The 20,938-nt window shown below is 44.1% G+C and overlaps 1 protein-coding gene across 3 annotated transcripts in view; it reads right to left on the bottom strand.

Annotated features, from left to right (window-relative positions):
• LOC140392539 (NAD kinase-like) overlaps positions 1-20,938 on the bottom strand; it is a 116,367-nt gene that overhangs the window by 6,723 nt on the left and 88,706 nt on the right. For all 3 annotated transcript variants that reach the window (XM_072477814.1, XM_072477816.1, XM_072477815.1), the window contains 8 exons: positions 18,557-18,686; positions 18,220-18,325; positions 14,928-15,013; positions 13,634-13,736; positions 12,287-12,444; positions 8,199-8,298; positions 5,798-5,955; positions 2,190-2,272 (listed from right to left, as the gene is read on the bottom strand). In XM_072477814.1, the coding sequence (XP_072333915.1) occupies positions 2,190-2,272; positions 5,798-5,955; positions 8,199-8,298; positions 12,287-12,444; positions 13,634-13,736; positions 14,928-15,013; positions 18,220-18,325; positions 18,557-18,686 (924 nt within the window). The remainder of the gene's footprint in view (positions 1-2,189; positions 2,273-5,797; positions 5,956-8,198; positions 8,299-12,286; positions 12,445-13,633; positions 13,737-14,927; positions 15,014-18,219; positions 18,326-18,556; positions 18,687-20,938) is intronic.

Raw genomic sequence — 20,938 nt, 5'->3', positions numbered from 1 at the left:
TTAGGCAAGAATTAGGGAGCATAAGATGGGAACAGAAACTGTCAGGGAAAGGCACAAATGAAAAGTGGAGCTTGTTCAAGGAACAAATACTGCGTGTCCTTGATAGGTATGTCCCTGTCAGGCAGGGAGGAAATGGCCATGTGAGGGAACCATGCTTCACAAAAGAGGTTGAATGTCTTGTCAAGAGGAAAAAGGAAGCGTTTGTAAGGATGAGAAAACAAGGTTCAGTAGGGTCGCTTGAGGGTTACAAGGTAGCAAGGAATGAGCTGAAAAAAGAGCTTAGGAGAGATAGGAGGGGGCATGAGAAGTCCTTGGCGGGTCGGATCAAGGAAATCCCCAAGGCTTTTTACTCATGAGAAATAAAAGAATGACCAGGGTGAGGGTAGGGCCGGTCAAGGACCGTAGTGGGAACTTGTGCATGGAGTCAGAAGAAATAGGAGAGGCGTTGAATGAATACTTTTCTTCAGTGTTCACAAAGGAGAGGGGCCATGTTTTTGAGGATGAGAGTGTGATACAGGCGGGTAGGCTGGAGGAAGTGGATGTTCTGAGGAAGGATGTATTAGCAATTTTGAAAAACCTCAAGGTCGACAAGTCCCCTGGGCCAGATGGGATATACCCAAGGATTCTTTGGGAGGCAAGGGATGAGATTGCAGAGCCTTTGGCTTTGATCGTTGGGTCCTCGCTGTCCACGGGGATAGTGCCAGAGGACTGGAGAGTGGCGAATGTTGTTCCTCTGTTCAAGAAAGTGAATAGGAATGACCCTGGTAATTATAGGCCAGTTAGTCTTACTTCGGTGGTCAGGAAGATAACGGAAAAGGTCCTGAAGGAAAGGATTTATGACCATTTGGAAAGATGCAGCTTAATCCGGGATAGTCAACACAGATTCGTGAAGGGTAGGTCTTGCCTCACAAATTTGATTGAATTCTTTGAGGAGGTAACTAAGTGTGTAGATGAAGGTAGAGCAGTTGATGTCGTATACATGGATTTTAGTAAGGCGTTTGATAAGGTTCCCCATGGTCGGCTCATGAAGAAAGTAAGGAGGTGTGGGATAGAGGGAAATTTGGCCAATTGGATAAGTAACTGGCTATCACATAGAAGACAGAGGGTGGTGGTGGATGGAAAATTTTCAGACTGGAGACCAGTTACCAGCGGTGTACCACAGGGTACATGCTGGGTCCTCTGCTATTTATGATTTTTATCAATGACTTGGAGGAGGGAGCTGAAGGGTGGGTCAGTAAATTTGCTGATGACACCAAGATTGGTGGAGTAGTGGATGAGGTGGAGGGCTGTTGTAGGCTGAAAAGAGGCATTGATAGGATGCAGAGCTGGGCCTAAAAATGGCAGATGGAGTTTAACCCTCATAAGTGCGAGGTGATTCATTTGGTAGAAAAAATTTGAATGCGGATTACAGGGTCAACGGCAGGGTTCTGAGGAATGTGGAGGAACAGAGAGATCTTGGGGTTCATGTCCACAGATCTCTGAAGGTTGCCACTCAAGTGGATAGAGCCGTGAAGAAGGCCTATAGCGTGTTAGTGTTTATTAACAGGGGGCTTGAGTTTAAGAGCCGCGGGGTTATGCTGCAACTATACATGACCCTGGTGAGACCACATTTGGAGTATTATGTGCAGTTCTGGTCACCTCATTGTAGGAAGGATGTGGAAGCATTGGAAAGGGTGCAAAGGAGATTTACCAGGATGCTGCCTGTTTTGCAAGATAGGTCTTATGAGGAAAGGTTGAGGGAACTGGGGCTTTTCTCTTTGGAGCGGAGGAGGATGAGAGGCGACTTAATAGAGGTTTATAAGATAATGAGGGGGATAGATAGAGTGGGCGTTCAGAGACTATTTCCTCGGGTGGATGTAGCTGTTACAAGGGGGCATAACTATAAGATTCAGGGTGGGAGATATAGGAGGGATGTCCGAGGTAGGTTCTTTACTCAGAGTGGTTTGGGTGTGGAATGGACTGCCTGCTGTGATAGTGGAGTCGGACACTTTAGGAACTTTCAAGCGGTTATTGGATAGGCTCATGGAGCACACCAGAATGACAGGCAGTGAGATAGCTTGATCTTGGTTTTGGCAATGCTCGGCACAACATCGAGGGCCGAAGGGCCTGTTCTGTGCTGTACTGTTCTATATTCTATGTTCAGAACGGCTGTCGCTATGTGCACCTGGTGACCCCTATTCCCTGATTACCTGTCGCCATGGCAGATCTCTTGTCGCTTCCGTCCATCAAATGAAATCCACGCGGTATTCCTGGCATCAGGTGACAGCATAATCTGAAATTCCCAAATTGAATCCAGGTTAAATCCATGAAACCCCCACCATCGGTTAAATCTCCCATTTTGGGTGATTGGTGCCCTGTCCCAAACAGGCGACAGAAAATGTCTACGTCTGATTGAAATATGTTCCGAATGAGGCAAGAATACATCAGAGCTGGCCTCATGGACATTGTGCAAACTCGGATTGATTTCTGCACCGTCCTGTCCGAACTCTCTCCCGAGTGCAGGAACGAATTATCGGACCGATTGTGGTAACAGTTCTGCTTAACTCATGTACATTCTGAGGAATTATGCATTCAACATAATTAAGTTTAGGATTTTTAAAGTTTGTGCGATAAAAGTCTAAAAAAAGTCACATCACCGGACCCAGACTGGAGGCCGGTGCTTCTGATACATTTCAAACTCGGGCAAAGGGCTTGTTTATATTCAGATTAATAACCATATTAACAATCTTTATTGCCACAAGTAGGCTTACATTAACAGTGCAATGAAGTGACTGTGAAAATTCCCTAGACGCCACATTCCGGCGCCTGTTCGGCTACACTGAGGGAGAATTCAGAATATCCAAATTAACCAACAGCATGCCTTTCGGGACTTGTGGGAGGAAACCGGAGCACCCGGGGGAAACCCACGCAGACACGGGGAGAACGTGCAGACTCCGCACAGACAGTGACCCAAGCCGGGAATCGAACCTGGGACCCTGGCGCTGTGAAGCAACAGTGCTAACCACAACAAATCCTGCAAAATATTTCTTTACCCTTGTCCCAGTTGCTGCAATTTTCAGGTTGCAAACTGAAGTCTTGAGGGTTACTGAAAAGATCACAATATTCGCTTTCTGAGGGCATGCCACTGTGTGTTATGGAGGTCACATTAGATACCAAAAACTGGCAGCTCAGTCTTTTTACAAAATTCATTTACGGGCTGTGGGCATCGCTGGCCAGGCCAGCATTTATTGCCCATCCCTAGTTGCCACTTCAGAAGGTGGTGGTGAGCTGCCTTCTTGAACCGCTGCAGTCCATATGGTATAGGTACACTCACTGTGCTGTTAGGAAGCAAATTCCAGATTTTTGACCCAACGACAGTGAAGGAACGGCAATATATTTCCAAGTCAGGATGGTGAGTGACTTGGAGGGGAACCACCAGGTTGTGATGTTCCAATGTATCTGCTGCCCTCGACTTTCTAGGTGGGAATGGTCATGGGTTTGGAAGGTGTTGCCTAAGGAACATTGTTGAGTTCCTGCAATGGATCGTGTAGATGATACACCCGGCTGGCACGGTGTGTCGGTGGTGGAGGGAGTGAATGTTTGTGGACGCGGGCTGCTTTGTCGTGGATGGGGTCGAGCTTCTCGAGTGTTGTTGGAGCTGCAATCATCCAGAAGTGGAAAGTATTCCATCACACTCCTGACTTGAGCCTTGTAGGTGGTGGACAGGCTTTGTGGAGTCAGGAGGGGAGTTATGCACAGGATTCCTAACCTCGGACCTGCTCCTGTAGCCACTGTATTTAAATGGCAGTTCAATTTCTGGTCAATGGCAACCCCCACAATAGCGATAATCGGGGATTCAACAAGGGAAATGTCATCGAATGTCAAGGGGTGGTGGTTAGATTCTCTCTTGTTGAAGATAATCATTGTCTGGCACTTGTGTGGCACAAATGTAACTTGCCACTTATCACTTATTCAACAGACTAACCACCCTCAGAAGAAAATAATTCTCCACATCTCGGTCTTAAACGGGAGACCCCTTATTTTAAACTGTTAATATATGAATGATGAAGCATTTTCTATAACTCGTTGCCTTATTCACGGGGTCATGGTTAGTCAATAAGCCCAATTTCAACCTTGCGGCCACGGAGGTGAAGGAGGGACACTCGTGTGACCCATTCACTGGCCTAGGTTGCCCGTCATGCCTTAGTCAGGCCACACTTGGAGTATAGTGTTCAATTCTGGTCGCCACACTACCAGAAGGATGTGGAGGCTTTAGAGAGGGTGCAGAAGATATTTACCAGAATGTTGCCTGGTATGGAGGGCATAAGCTATGAGGAGCGATTGAATAAACTCGGTTTGTTCTCACTGGAACGAAGGAGGTTGAGGGGCGACCTGATAGAGGTCTACAAAATTATGAGGGGCATAGACAGAGTGGATAGTCAGAGGCTTTTCCCCAGGGTAGAGGGGTCAATTACTAGGGGGCATAGGTTTAAGGTGAGAGGGGCAAAGTTTAGAGTAGATGTACGAGGCAAGTTTTTTTTACGCAGAGGGTAGTGGGTACCTGGAACTCGCTACCGGAGGAGGTAGTGGAAGCAGGGACGATAGGGACATTTAAGGGGCATCTTGACAAATATATGAATAGGATGGGAATAGAAGGATACGGACCCAGGAAGTGTAGAAGATTGTAGTTTAGTCGGGCAGTATGGTCGGCACGGGCTTGGAGGGCCGAAGGGCCTGTTCCTGTGCTGTACATTTCTTTGTTCTTTGTTGTTTGTCATGGGCCGAGTGGCCTAATTCTGCTCCTCTGTCTTATGGTCTTTTCACTACTGTGCACCATACTCCCAATGTGGTCTCAATAACACCCTATTCAGCTGTACCAATACACCCTACTTCGATATAAAAGCAAAAACAAAATGCTGGATAAACTCAGCAGGTCTGGCAGCATCTGTGGAGAGAAACAGGGTCAAAACATTAACTCTGTTCCTCTCTCTACAGATGCCTCCAGAATGTCTGAGCTTATCCAGCATTTACTGCTTTTATTTATCCCAACTTTTATATTCCATTTATCTTGTCTTGCACTCTTCCTGGTCTTGTGTTTTTAATTGAACACATCCTTCCGAAACTTGATCCCTCGCCACGGCTATTTAGCTTAAAGCCCTCCCCACTGCACTGGCCACATGATTCGCCAGGACAATTTGGCCTCCTAATCACTGGTCCCAGCAGGGTTCAGATGAAGACTGCCCCTGCTGAACAGCTCCCTCTTTCCCCAGTACTGGCGCCAGTGCTCCATGAACGGAAACCCATTTCTCCCACACCAACCTTTGACCATTACTCTGGTGAAAAGACCACCTACAGGTGAACAAACCCAACTTTATTTTTAAAATTCTGGAAGCACTGAGGGGATTGAAGGCAATCTTAAGAAGGTTCTTCGCTTCACAACTGAGCTGTGTTGAGGTGACGCAGCACGGGGGAAGTGGTGTCACTGAAAGGAACAAAATCGGAGAGGAGACTCTGACCCTGAAACCTCTCGGCCTTGGCGAGGAACAGTCCAATGCCAGCCTTGGGGCACCTTCCCTCAGGGTCATACTGAGAATGGTCAACATCACGACAAAATTTGCACACATGATTCAACGGGATATGTTTATACGGCACTCCTGCACACAGCTGACATTTCTCAGTTCCTCTATTTGCCCAGAGTTCACTTTATTGAATATTTTTATTTCAGGAACAATTGCTGAAGACAGATTTACAAAGTCCCTGAGGTGAGCTAAAGTGACCAACATTACAGTCATTGGTAAATCACAGAAGATGAAGTTACCTGGAGATCTACTCCCGCTGGTACGACTATCGGTCTGAAGGATAAGGAATGTGGACAGATGGGTGTTATCATTATGGCAGGAACATTGGGATGAATCATGGAAGCTCCTGCAGCTGCAGCGTAGGCGGTGCTCCCAGTCGGTGTAGAGACAATCACTCCTGAAATAGCAAAGTCCGACTGCATTAGGTGGAACTCGGCAAGGCTCCTTCGACAGCCCCTTCCAAAACTACAGCCTCCTCGAAGGACAAGTGCCGCAGATGTATGGGAACCCCATGTTCCCCACAAAGCCACACACCCTCCTGACGTAGAACTATATCTCCTTTCCTTCACTGTCACTGGTCAAAATCCTGGAACTCCTCCCCCCCCCCCAACCACACACCCGTGGGCGTAGCTGCGATAGATGCTGTACAGCGATTCAAGACAGCTCACCACCACCTTCTCAATGGCAATAAACTCTGACCGTGCCAATGATGCCAAGATCCCATGAATGAATAAAACCAAAATGTCAACACCCAGATGAGACATTTCTCTCCCTACCCCAGCTGAAGCCCTCATCTACGCCTCTTTTACCCTTAGACTCAACTATGCCAACAACCCCCTATCACCTATCAAACTTGGGGTCATCTAAAATTTGCTGTCTGGATCCTAATTCACATCAGGTCCTGTTAACCCATCACCCTCATGCTCGCTGACCTACATTAGTTCCCAGTCCAGCAACTCCTTGATTTTAAAATTCTCATCCTAGTTTTCAAGTTCTTCGATGGCCTTGCCCCGCCCCATCTCTGCAACCTCCTTCAGCCCGATAAACCTCCAAGATCTCTGCGCTCCTTCAGTTCCGACCGCTTGATCATCATTGTGACCAATGGTGGCCCAGTCATCAGCTGCTTGGATCCCGTGTTCTGGAAACCATCCCATACCCGCTGCATAGACACTCCTTAAATCCTGCCTCCTCACTTAATTTGCTTTTTTTTGGGTAACGCTCCTATAAGGTGCCTCTGGACATTTTACAACATTAAAAGTGCGACATAAATTCAAGCTGTTGCTGTTTGATCAATTTCTGTTACAGTGTGATTGATCTGAAATTAAATTAATCTTTTGAGTGGAAAGTCTATTATCTCAATTATCTGTAATCTCAGATATTTCCATTGTAATCATCGTTACCCTCAGGAAATCACCCATCATTTTGTCACAAGCAATTACCAGGGGCCTTGGGAAAAGGCTGATGTGTAGAACAAATAATTGCACACGGTTTGGGAGTCAAGTTGCCTTATATAAACTTCAATCTGGATCTGGCCCATGTTGTTCTTGGAAGGTCCCAGTATTGATATTATGCACCAAAGTTATGGACTTATAGCGGCACAAGCGGTCATTGAGCCTATGGAGTCCATGCCAACAATCCCGGAGCAATCCAATCAATCTCATTCCCCTGCTCTATCCCTCCGAGGCCCTGTAAATTCATTTCCTTCATCTGCCCACCCATTTCCTTTCTGAAATCAATGATTATCACCCTCGCAGGCAGTGAGCTCCAGGTCATATCCAAACCTAGTTCACCTCATCAAATCTCCTCATAAACTCCTTTGCTCCAAGGAGAACAACCCCTGGATCTCCAACCTATCCTTGTCCCTAAAATCCCTCAATCCCATTCTGGCAAATCTCCTTGGCTCCCTCTCAAAGACCCTCCGAGGCTCCCTCTCAAAGACTCTCCGAGGCTCCCTCTCAAAGACTCTCCGAGGCTCTCATCAGGTTCATTTTCACACAAACATTGAAAATCTCCGGGAATAATACACCCGAATCCCAACAATTATAAATGGTTGTTTGAATAACTTATCTAACAGCAATCTTATTATGTTATTTAATAGTAAATATTTCTCAATTTCTTTCTGGATGGCAACACAAAATTGACAGGAATCCACTGTACTGAGCATAAACCAGGATTGTTAATATAGATATGAAGATGTTTGATAACATAAATAGGCCCCTCAAACCTCTGTCTTTCAGTAAGGTCGTGACTGATCCACATCAGCTTCACCTCCCTGCCCTATCCCCAGATCCCTAGAAGTCTATTGATGTGCTTTTAATATAGTCAAAGACGAAACATTCACAGCCCTCTGTGCAGAAGTCCAAAGGTTACAATCCCCTGTCGATATTTCTCTCACCCCAGTTCTAAATTCTGATCAACTGTTTACAATATATCCAGATTATTAAACAGTTGACTTATTTCTAGTTATAAAATGTCGAAAATTTTTAAAAATGAAGTAACCCAACTCCCAATCAATCCGCCATCTGGGGTTTGGGAAGCAGAAATGTGTTGTCATTCACTGGGTGATTTTTCCAACAAATTTCAAAGATAAGGCCATTTGCAATATATAAATTTGGATTCGGCGTTAAGGTCAGGACTTACCATCTCCTTGTACACTTGTTATAAGACGCCCATTCAGAAACAAGTCTACATTGGAGAGATACGAAGAAGGACCTCTGTCAACCACAACCTCATTCAGGACCTAAGCAATTGGAGGAAAGGAGGAGTTGGTTATCTATTTCCCTGAAGTTATATACAGCAGAGAATGGAGCCAACAGCTTTCTGACTTCTGCTCCCAATTTTACTCAGGTTAGGGAGTTGATTAGAGTTGGACTGAATGAGGAACAGCTTATTCCCCAGCAGCAGGAAAGAAAAGTGGGATTGGGGTGCGTGCGGCTCTGAACAGGAGAGAGGACGGGAACATTGGGCACAAAGGAAATGTGGAACTTGTTCAAGGAGCAGCTACTGCGTGTCCTTGATAAGTATGTACCTTGTCAGGCAGGGAGGAAGTGGTCTAGCAAGGGAACCATGGTTTACTAAAGCAGTCAAAACACTTGTCAAGAGGAAGGAGGAGGCTTATGCAAAGATGAGACATGAAGATTCAGTTAGGGCGCTCGAGAGTTACAAGTTAGCTTGGAAGGACCTAAAGAGAGAGCTAAGAAGAGCCAGGAGGGGACATGAGAGGTCTTTGGCAGGTAGGATCAAGGATAACCCTAAAGCTTTCTATAGATATGTCAGGAACAAAAGAATGACTAAGGGGAAGAGTAGGGCCAGTCAAGGACAGTAGTGGGAAGTTGTGCGTGGTGTCCGAGGAGATAGGAGAGGTGCTAAATGAAAATTTTTCATCAGTATTCACACAGGAAAAAGACAATGTTGTCGAGGAGAATACTGAGATTCAGGCTACTAGACTAGAAGGGCTTGAGGTTCATAAAGAGGTGTTAGCAATTCTGGAAAGTGTGAAAATAGATAAGTCCCCTAGGCCGGATGGGATTTATCCTAGGATTCTCTGGGAAGCTAGGGAGGAGATTGCTGAGCCTTTGGCTTTGATCTTTAAGTCATCTTTGTCTACAGGAATAGTGCCAGAAGACTGGAGGATAGCAAATGTTGTCCCATTGTTCAAGAAGGGGAGTAGAGACAACCCTGGCAAATATAGACCAGTGAGACTTACTTCTGTTGTGGGCAAAATCTTGGAAAGGTTTATAAGAGATAGGATGTATAATCATCTGGAAAGGAATAATTTGATTAGAGATATTCAACACGGTTTTGTGAAGGGTAGGTAGTGCCTCAGAAACCTTATTGAGTTCTTTGAGAAGGTGACCAAACAGGTGGATGAGGGTAAAGCAGTTGATGTGGTGTATATGGATTTCAGTAAAGCGTTTCATAAGGTTCCCCACGGTAGGCTACTGCAGAAAATACGGAGGCATGGGATTCAGGGTGATTTAGCAGTTTGGATCAGAAATTGGCTAGCTGGAAGAAAACAAAGGGTGGTGGCTGATGGGAAATGTTCAGACTGGAGTCCAGTTACTAGTGGTGTACCACAAGGATCTGTTTTGGGGCCACTGCTGTTTGTCATTTTTATAAATGACCTGGAGAAGGGCGTAGAAGGATGGGTGAGTAAATTTGCAGATGACACTAAAGTCGGTGGTGTTGTGGACAGTGCGGAAGGATGTTACAAGTTACAGAGGGACATAGATAAGCTGCAGCGCTGGGCTGAGAGGTGGCAAATGGAGTTTAATGCAGAAAAGTGTGAGGTGATTCATTTTGGAAGTAATAACAGGAATACAGAGTACTGGGCTAATGGTAAGCTTCTTGACAGTGTGGATGAGCAGAGAGATCTCGGTTGTCCATGTACATAGATCCCTGAAAGTTGCCACCCAGGTTGAGAGGGTTGTTAAGAAGGCGTACGGTGTGTTAGCTTTTGTTGGTAGAGGGATTGAGTTTCGGAGCCATGAGGTCATGTTGCAGCTGTACAAAACTCTGGTGCGGCCGCATTTGGAGTATTGCGTGCAATTCTGGTCGCCGCATTCTCGGGCTGGTTTAGCACACTCTGCTAAATCGCTGGCTTTTAAAGCAGACCAAGGCAGGCCAGCAGCACGGTTCGATTCCCGTACCAGCCTCCCCGAACAGGCGCCGTAATGTGGCGACTAGGAGCTTCTCACAGTAACTTCATTGAAGCCTACTTGTGACAATAAGCGAGTTTCATTTTCATAGGAAGGATTTGGACGCATTGGAAAGGGTGCAGAGGAGATTTACCAGAATGTTGCCTGGTATGGAGGGAAGATCTTATGAGGAAAGGCTGAGGGACTTGAGGCTGTTTTCGTTAGAGAGAAGAAGGTTAAGAGGTGACTTAATTGAGGCATACAAGATGATCAGAGGATTGGATAGGGTGGACAGTGAGAGCCTTTTTCCTCGGATGGTGATGTCTAGCACGAGGGGACATAGCTTTAAATTGAGGGGAGATAGATATAAGACAGATGTCAGAGGTAGGTTCTTTACTCAGAGAGTAGTAAGGGCATGGAATGCCCTGCCTGCAACAGTAGTGGACTCGCCAACACTAAGGGCATTCAAATAGTCATTGGATAGACATATGGACGATAAGGGAATAGTGTAGATGGGCTTTAGAGTTGTTTCACAGGTCGGCACAACATAGAGGGCCGAAGGCCCTGTACTGCGCTGTAATGTTCTATGTTCTATGAAAACCGGTTATCAAAAACTAAATCCGACATAGAACACAAGTTTCTGACAGTTAATAAAATGAACCACATTTATGCGCAAACAACATTTTCCTGCTGTGATTCTAAAAGGACAGTACAGCAAAGGCATACATGAGACGTATGTACATCGTGGCCGGGAGAAAGGAAAACTGCCCCAAAGCACGCATTTTTGAAACACGTGTTGTCAATATAGTGACAAATGCCATTTGCCCACTATACTGAACAGTCACCTCTGAAAACTGCTTCCTTAGAGAACTCTCGAACACCCAATGGCACGAAGGGATGGAGATGACATGTGTTTTACATTGCTGGCACAACAAGGCCCAGCTGACCTCAAGAACTGACGAGGATCGATTAGCTCAGTTGGCTGGATGGCTGGTTCGTGATGCGGAGTGCCACCGACCGCGGGTTCAATTCCTGTACCAGCTGAGGTTATCCTTCTCAAACTTTCCTAGGGGCTGGTTTAGCACAGGGCTAAATCGCTGGCTTTTAAAGCAGACCGAGCAGGCCAGCAGCACGGTTCAATTCCCGTACCAGCCTCCCCGAACAGGTGCCGGAATGTGGCGACTAGGGGCTTTTCACAGTAACTTAATTGAAGCCTACTTGTGACAATAAGCAATTTTCATTTCATTTTCAGGATCTAGAAAACACGGCTCCAAATTCAAACACAAGCAGATTTGTGAAGTCTTTCGAGTGCACAAAACATTGCCTCGTGTCTCCTCCCCCCCCCCCCCCCCCCCCCCCCCCACCCCCAATATGCTGGGTACCTTTTATGTAATTGGATATAATCTGCAATTACACACCGTCACAATTTTATATCCCAGACAAGTTTTGTTTCTTTTTTTTTTTTAAATTTAGAGTACCCAATTCATTTTTACCAATTAAGGGGCTATTTAGTGTGGCCAATCCACCTACCCTGCACATCTTTGGGTTGTGGGGGCGAAACCCACGCAAACATGGGGAGAATGTGCCAAATCCACACGGACAGTGACCCAGAGCCGGGATCGAACTTGGGACCTCAGCGCCGTGAGTCCACAGTACTAACCCACTGCGCCACCGTGCTGCCCATGACATTGTAAAGTTTAATCTTAGAACAGCCTGTGTGGGCAAGTTACGGGCTGAATTTGACATTTTATCTCAATATAGATGCAAGACGGGGCTTATATCAAATGGGAACTTGTGCTTCACAGGAATCTGATCGAGCCTAAAAATGACTCGCCCTCTTCCTCTGCCCCACCCTGATCTTTCCGACCCAGAACGGGAGAGTTTGTGTTGCTGCAAAGTCTTCAGCAAGAGTGGAGCGAGTGGCACTTGATAATGTTTCTTTGGCTCCCAGCGTGATGGGGCCAAATGCAGTAATTTAGTAAAAACAAAACCAAATCTGTATCCACAGCTTGGGCAGCTCTGCCCGAGGCTGCTCAGGTCCTGTCTCATTGCAAAACCAGACACCTGCCTCTCACCCCAGCTCAATCTCACCTGGTACTGCACTGCCCGTTTTCCCAAATCATTCTCCCCATGTTTGGCCACGATCCGTCCGTTCTCCTCCACAGGATGTTCCTGACCAACCTTCGATTCCCAGTTTTCTTTAATCACTTTGACCTTGAGACGGTTTCGCAGGATAATGGCTGCATTCCCTGGGAAACGGTTAACGCGTTGAGAAATTGTTTACATTACCCAAACTACCAAAGGGCATGAAACTCTATTGAGAAATTTAATCAGTAGCTTAACAAAATCTGAATCTAAATTTGATTACAAGACACATAAGCAAAGAAATAAGGTTAATAAAGCACATCTCAGTACACGCCCATGGCGAGATAATCATCATTCAATTTCAATTTCGGAAGGAAACATTTATTAACAGCAGAGTCAATAATTTTTTTTCAATCCGGTGTTCATTAATCTTTCAATTACATCCTGCCGCCTCTACCATGTTCTGCAGCTTCACAATGTTTTCAAAACAAATTTCAAAGTTGGAGAAAAGTACAATTTTGTTATAACAAATGTTATGGGTGAGTTTATTTAAAACTCCAGTTTAGCCTTTGTGCTCTGCTGATAACAACAGCTTCGAGACAATTTTTCTGTTTCGCTACTTTACAAAAACTGGTTGGTTAAATTGCTGCTTTCGAAAACTCTGCTAACTGCCCATTAATTTACATTCCTTTCGTGAACAAGATTGCAACAAGCTCAACAGTTGCATCGTGGGTCATTGCTCCCAAGTGAAGGGAAAAAGGGAACCTGCCTGTACCCGGATTGTTTATCCCAAGCGTGGCTGTGCAGCGTCAATATAGGAGGGGTTACAATCACCAAAGTAATTGAATTGGCTGCAGTTTGCTGATGGCTTATAAAACTTTAAAAGCACCAGATCCTATCTATTTGCGGACGGACATCTGCCCTAATGTCACCTGATGTGGCCTGATGTCAATTTTTGCTAAATGACCTTCCTGCGAAGCAGGTTAGAATGTTTTATTTCATTAAAGGCACCATAAACGTGCAAGTTGTTCTTGGCTATGAACAAGGATGAATTCAATCATCATTCAAAGGAAAGCGCGAGTCAAAGAACAAGGATTGCAACAGGAGGGAACGGTCATTTTGGACACAGCTCTCTGCTATATCCATTAGTGCTTCAGCCTAATGAACTTTAGCCAATTATAGCAATTGGTTAGAATTTAGGCTAGCTTAATTTACATTGCAGGCAAGTTCTGAATTTAGATCATGGATGTATGCAGCACCTTCCATGGATTAATCCCAAAAGATGTTGTTTCAGTAAGCATTGGCTCTTTTGTAAAATTCAATTCCTTGTATTACAAAGAAACCAGAAGGTACCTTCAATTACTTGTGTGACCTGTGACTGATAGGTGTCAAAGTTAAATGGTGTTAGGAAGCCCAGAGATCCGAGATGAAATGCCATCACTGGCGGTACACTACCCTGTTAAAAGAAAACAGAACATGAAGCCTGACATTCACAATTCAGTATCCTTCATGATAATGGCTTTTTAATGAATATGTTGGAAGTTGTCTTTACAATTACACAACTGCAAAGTGGTTTAACCTGTCACTATAGCAACAGAGCTCAGGAATCTTGTGTGGCTGCATATTTACTCACTTTATCAGATCCTTCACACAGCAAATCAGGGAGGGAAGAGATTTCACAAACCTGGTAGATAAAGAAGATGATTGTACTTCTGGAAAACACGGGGGGCTGCTTCCAATAGCAAATGGACTGTTTCAGGACACTGACCGTCAAATTCATTTGCCTACCCCTCCTTCCTAATAGTGCAAAGCTAATGGTGTGGATTGTGCAGTGATAATAAGAGTGAAATTGTCAGTATTTATCATAATTCCTCTGAAACTACCAAATCTGGAAGTCAGACATGTCATGGTAGCCATGAAATCCAGAAATTGGCGACAGTTATTCTGTGCTTCTGTACAAAGTTCTCTGTCGGAGCTCCCTAAACTCTATTAATTTAAGAAATCACTGAACTTGCCCTTTTCCGGTCAGTCTGGCTGTAAAAACCGATTTAAAAAGTTAAGGGGATCAGGGGTTATGGGGATGAGAAAAATATCAGCCATGATTGAATGGCGGAGCAGTCTCGATGGGCCGAGTGGCCTAATTGTGCTCCTATGTCTTATGGTCATATGGTAACTGGGCTTTTACAGGCATACTAACTCTGATCATTAGCAAACCACCTATCCAACCCTGGGAAAAAAGTGTCCAATGTCAAATTTCTCCACTATGATAAAAATTCCAAATTTTAAAACAATATATATATTTTAATTTATTTTTTCAAAATGTTTATTACATTTCAGCTTCTCCTTTAATCCCATGTGCATGGTCTAATATTGTATTGTTTTCTCTGTAAAATGATTTGAAAGTGAAAAATTCAGAGCACTTTACTTCTTGATTTGATGTCTGTGAAAATGTTTCAATATTGATTGATGGCAACAATGTTGTTGGATGGCCAGAGATTCCCCGAATTAGCATCAGAATCAAATTAACTTCGGGAAATGGGATCCATGTCACGGAGATCAGGTCATCTTTTGAGGTCAGTGACTGGCTCCATCAGTGACCGTTAAATCCAGGCAAATGAATCTCCTTCTGGAGCTCAAACTGACTTACCTGGAATAATGACGATGCATAAAGCAAGGTGCCATCTCCTCCAAGGCAGATGATGAAGTCTATCCGATCAGATAAATCGTCGAGGCCTAAAAGGAAATCCAAAATGTTTTGTTTTGTACGACATTGCGAACATGGAAGTTCCCAGATGACCAAGTAAAGATAATTTGCAGCAAAGGTTTCCTCTTGGCTGGGTGCGCACAATAAGGATTGAATCATGGAGTGACACACACTGTGTCCATTGCCCTCACAGGTAAAATAAATGCAGTGCAAGTGTTTGACCAAGGTAAATATTTCGACTAATCATTGAAACTGGGTCTGCATTTTAAATACCTGGTGGGAGGAGGCGCACCTGGTTACGGGGATTTTCACAACTGGAAGTGCTGAGAAGGAGTATATTAACCTTTTAAATGTTTGGCTGCAGGAACCGATTTTCTGCTTGTTTATGTGGGGTCCACATGCCCCACTGCAGGTGGAGTACGCACTGCCACCCATATGTAAAGGAACTTTGGTATTATTTTACATCAGGTGTTATCATACTGGAACATCACAAAACACTTCAAACGAGGAGTGAGGGTTTGATATGTAGTGACTGAGCCAAGCATTCCGCACCAGCAACATGGTGCATGATTATTCTGTGGCACTGGTTGAAGGTGGTATGACTTGGGGGAAGAAAGCGAATGTACACCAGCCTAATTTGCAGACAACAAAAATAGGTGGAAAGACAAGTTGCGAGAGGGATACAGACAGTTTACAAAGAGATATTGACAGGTTTAGTAAGTGGGCAAAAAGTTGGCAAATGGGAGTATAATGTGGGAAAATGCGAAGTTGTTCATTTTGGAAGGGAGAACAAAAGAGTATTATTTAAATGGAGAAAGCTGAACACAAAGGGACTTGGGGATACTTGAGCACGAAACACAGAAAGCTAGAACATAGGTGCAGCAGATAATCAGAAAGGGTAATGGGATGTTGGTTTTTATTTCAAGGGGGTTGGAGTATAAGAGTGGGGAAGTCTTGCTGCAACTGTACAAGGTTCTGGTGAGACCACATCTGGAGTAATGTGAGCAGTTTTGGTCCCTTATTTAAGGAAATATATTATTTCATTGGAGGCCGTTGAGAGAAGGTTCACTGGGATGATCCACAGTATGGAGGGAAAGTCTTAGGAGCAAAGGTTAAACAGGTTGGGACTCTACTCATTAGAATATGGAAGAATGGGAGGTGATCTTATTGAAACATGTCTGATTTTAAAGGGTTTGACAGGGTAAATGCTGAGAGGATGTGTCCCCTCATGGGAGAGTCAAGGACCAGAGAGCACAGTCTCAGAATAAAGGGGGGTCAATTTAAGATTGAAATGAGGAGGAATTTCTTCTCTCGGAGCGTTTGGAGTTCCTTGTCACAGAGAGTTGTGGGGCAAAGTCCTTGCGTATATTTAAGGTTGAGATAGATTGTTGATCAGTCAGGGAATCAAGGGTTACAGGGAAAGGGCAGGAAAGTGAACGTGAGAAATGTCAGATCAGCCATGATCCTATTGAATGGGAGAGCAGGCTCAAAGGGCCGAATGGTCTACTCCTGTCCTTATTTCTTATGGGTTATTATGTTGATCTGGTCATGAACAAATCTCCATTCATCTTTGAATAATGGTCACCCCACCCAAAGGACAGGTAGGAATTCAGATGAACACCTCATGCAAAAGGACGATAGTGCTCCCTCTGCACCACACAAAAATCTCACTCTAGATTATGGCCTGAAATCCTGTGTACAACCATGGTCAAGTCATTTTTTACTTTGCTTGTTTTGGGGGACAAAAGGAAAGGATTAACCATGATTATATTCACAAGGTTACAAATTTTGAGTCTCTCTAGTACTGTGGGTAACGTAACTGAATTCAAAATGTTTTAAGTTAGGGAGAGCAATTTATTCTTTTTTCCATACATCCTTTTGCGTTTGTTTTTATCTCCATTCAATTTGAAGCTCTGACTGTTTTGAGTATTATTACAATCTAACTTTGCCAAGTTAATGGCATGGCTATTCAGATGCGTTTGGATATTGGTAATGTTACAAGCTCTCGCACAACATTTGGACAGAAAATACAAGGAGCCTGTCCGGTCTAAAAAAGGAAACTGGCCGCAATAAACTTACAAAATCATATTTAAAGAAAATTAATTTAGGGTACCCAATTCATTTTTTCCAATTAAGGGGCAATTTAGCGTGGCCAATTCACATACCCTGCACATCTTTGGGTTGTGGAGATGAGACCCACGCAGACACGGGGAGAATGTGCAAACTCCACACGGCCAGTGACCCAGATCCGGGTCCGAACCTGGGTCCTCGGTGCTTGAGGCAGCAGTGCTAACCACTGCGCCACCGTGCTGCCCCCTAACAAGATCATATTACTGAAAAGTAAAGTCAGCAATTTATTCATTAGAGAGTGATTCTAACACCTCCTCATTGCAGTGGTTAGATTTGTAAATCATTTCAGGGATTCTAGCTGCAGCATTCCTATCTGCAAGATTATTTTGCACATTGGTCACTCTGTATTTGACGGAAAATTTCATGATAATGCATCTTAAAATAACCTAAAATCACCGATTTGAATTGTTACTGCCTAGCTCTACTCCTGCAGTTTTTGAATAAAAAACCTAGCTTAGTTCTGTATCTTTATCAATCTGGGACACCTCTGCTGAGGCTGACTTTCAAACACCTCCTTCCGAAGCTGAACACGACAAATCTAGCCACCCCTTCCATCATCACTCAGACCATTACACACGGACAGATCATCTTTGGCTCTTTGTCGGTCTGCCTGCAGCATGAGAATATTCACAGTTCCTTGGCAACCGGGACTGGACACGGTATTTACGATGCAATCTCGCTTAGAAAAATAGTGTGTTTAAATTGTTAATGAATTTGGGCTTCTGATGGACCAGACCCGATACCATCCTTACAGTACAGGCTAGTGAGAGAAAGTTGAAGAGAATTAAATGAAAAGTTAAAATAGTGCAGTTCATATTCATGAGTTTACAGCTCAAAATCGTGAAAGTCCTCGTGTAAGAATCCCGAGTGGAATGAAGCAATCTCTTAGTGGGTGGGGTGAAACATGAAAGCAGCACCAAGCAAAACTTGTAGACAGAAAGGGGAGTAAAAATTCTCTGCTCCACATGAGCCAGAACAGAGGTTATTAACTGAGCAGCATTAAAGAGTTGGAATAGAGACTTCAACATAACACTTCAGAAAATAAGCTTTATTCAAAATTAGTAAAGTTGTCTTTGATATGCTTCAAAGAAAGCAATGCTTTTACCTTCCCTAAAAGTAGATAATTTCTTTAGTGGTCCAAAACTCTCGTCGTCTGCAATGGTGGGATCTTCAAGTACTTTTTTCTCTACGTAAACAATCATATCCTTTTCCTAAGCATGAATAAAACAGAAATGGAAGGTTGAAGACCAGTTTCCCTCTTTTGAGACAAGACAAAATATTAACTTTGAGCATCATTTCTCCATTAACAGAGAGTCCATTAGATCAAACCAGCAAACGTTTGCATTACTGACTGACTACGTGAACTTGGGAATGTCCCAGGACACTCGCGCAGTGTTGCAGCTCTAACACAGTGAATGTTCCCCATCCCAGGCACACATTACCTCCATGAGGAAGATGCAAAGATCCTTAAATGGCTGAAGCAGCCGATGGTCCTGAATCTTTTTAATAACTAGGATACTCTTTGGAGGCTTGCTCCATGTTAGCCGTTGACTAGCTGGATCCTGAATGTGCCTGGAATGAAAGAAGATGGCTTTTGGTTAACTGTATTTAATGGATGTAATCAGCAGTGGGGGGGGGGGGGGGGGGGGGGGGGCAGAGGAGGGGATGGAGCGAGTTCCCATTGTTCTGCAAAGAGAAGGTAAGCATCTGTGACAAATGAGGTAAGAACTTCACTGTATTAGTTACTTGAAAAGTAATCCACATCTTTGATGCATCTTAATTAAGAGTTTAAAGCTGTAGTTAACGAGTGCAATGCTCTCAGTATGGGACGTGGTCGTGCATACATCTGATGATTATGTACGGAATGCTGTTCAATGTTCTAAACTCGAATCCCCAATTCCTCCTGTGCGATAGAGGATAGCGGTCACATTCTTTATGCAAATCAATTATATAAACATTGCGCTGCAACTCAATGCAAATGCCAATATCGGTGTTTACTTAATCCCGTTTACATACATAGCATGGTTCAAACACAGATAAATGAAAAATTCAGATTGAAGTGGTGAGGTAGGTTTACGTCAGTGTTTGAACCAACAGCAGAAATCAACTTGTGATGAACGGTTACTGCCTTGTCATCATGGAAGGTGATGTCCCCTTTAAGAGCGGGCTTGGAACCCTGGGGACTCCGCCTCTGGCTCCACCCATCTGTGAGCCATATATAAAGGGCTGCCTTGTGGGCTGTGCAGCAGTTAGCACATGTCTCAGCTCTAGCATAGTTCTTAGTCTATTAAAGCCTTCTTTACCGTTTACACTCTAAGCGTCATTATTGAGGGTACCTCACAACTTCTAGCTTTACATTATCCTGAACACTTTGTGAAGTCTTAAAATCAATGGAATACAACTTGCCGCAATGCCATGTACCATCAGAGTCCAGTCATACTGCATTATCTTTAATATGTTATTTAGAAACTAATCCCCCGGCTACAAATTTAACGAGAGCCTGAATTTTGGGGCTGCTGAATATAATCATCCAGAATGGTCAATGGAATTGCAGATACCTGGCTATTAATTACAATCGCCTCGCTAACAGTATTTGTAAAAACTCTCAAAGGATAAGACCTCCTTTAAACGGATCCCAGCCATATGTTTTATAAGGTCACAGCTGTTACACAATGCAATGGAGAACACACGAGTCTGCTGCTAAGTCACCAAGGCCTTCATTATCTTAGAATTTACAGTGCAGAAGGAGGCCATTCGGCCCATCAAGTCTGCACCGGCCCCTTCAACTAAATTTGCAGCAGCACAGATCAGAATTTAATCGTTCTCCAGACAGTGAACTTGGCAAATTAGAGATCATGGCTTCATCAGATCCAGACTGGACCTGTTGTACGATGAAGCAACTCTGCAAGTCGGGAGGCGCTCAGCCTCTTTAAGCTTCGACTGAGAATCGGAACACAGTTTTAAATGATTGTTCTGCATGAATAGCAACAACGGGCATTGTTTTCACTGCGGCGTTCAAGCTCACAGACGTGCTGCTCTAATGTAGAATGGAGCTAAGGCAGTGAGCAAAGACATATTTCAGTTAAGTGGTTTCAGTCAGTAGATCGCAGAGTAATAACTCTCGTGACCTTATTGAACAATTGGGAACGGCACACCGTTCAACTTGGGTGACCAGTGAAAATAGCAATGCTGAAATATTTCACCCGAGAGAACCTGCCACAACACTGTGCCCAAGGTGAAGGGTAGATAATGGAGTGGTATCTTTACCAGACTAAGTATTTCTCAGCTCTATCAGGGCAGTTTGACTGTGGAAGAAGCATCACCAGTAACTTTGCAGTTCTGAAGAAACAGGAAAAAAGGTACAGATGGTGGAACAGAAATGTGTTTTAAAGTTGCAGCGACTGGTCAGAACACTGGGAACTATGAAGAACAACTGGAAAAAAGTCATATTGGACTGGAAACGATAATCCGGTTTCTCCCTCCACAGATGTTGCCAGACCGGCTGAACTCCCCCCAGTTTATTTCAGATTACCCACATCTGGATAACTGAGAAACTCAAAACTATTGATTTAAAATTGGATTAATTGTAGTTAAAAACTCTTGATTACACTGGGACAAGATAGCGCGGGGGCAGAATGCTGGGAAGTGTTAATCCAATTCTTAAACCTATTTTTACAACATCAACACATGGCTCAGTCAGTTCTCGTTGCTGGACTAGCATCACGGCTCACCCAATCTTGATGCTAATTCAGACTTTCCTACTTGCCGCTCAATATTGCATTATTATAGATGACATTTCTACTGCTTTCAAAGATCATTTGCCA

Source organism: Scyliorhinus torazame, chromosome 16 (genome assembly GCF_047496885.1).
Source record: "Scyliorhinus torazame isolate Kashiwa2021f chromosome 16, sScyTor2.1, whole genome shotgun sequence".
NCBI lineage: Eukaryota > Metazoa > Chordata > Chondrichthyes > Carcharhiniformes > Scyliorhinidae > Scyliorhinus > Scyliorhinus torazame.
The sequence above is the reverse complement of the archived record's forward strand: the minus strand, read 5'-3'. Positions and strand labels throughout refer to the sequence as shown.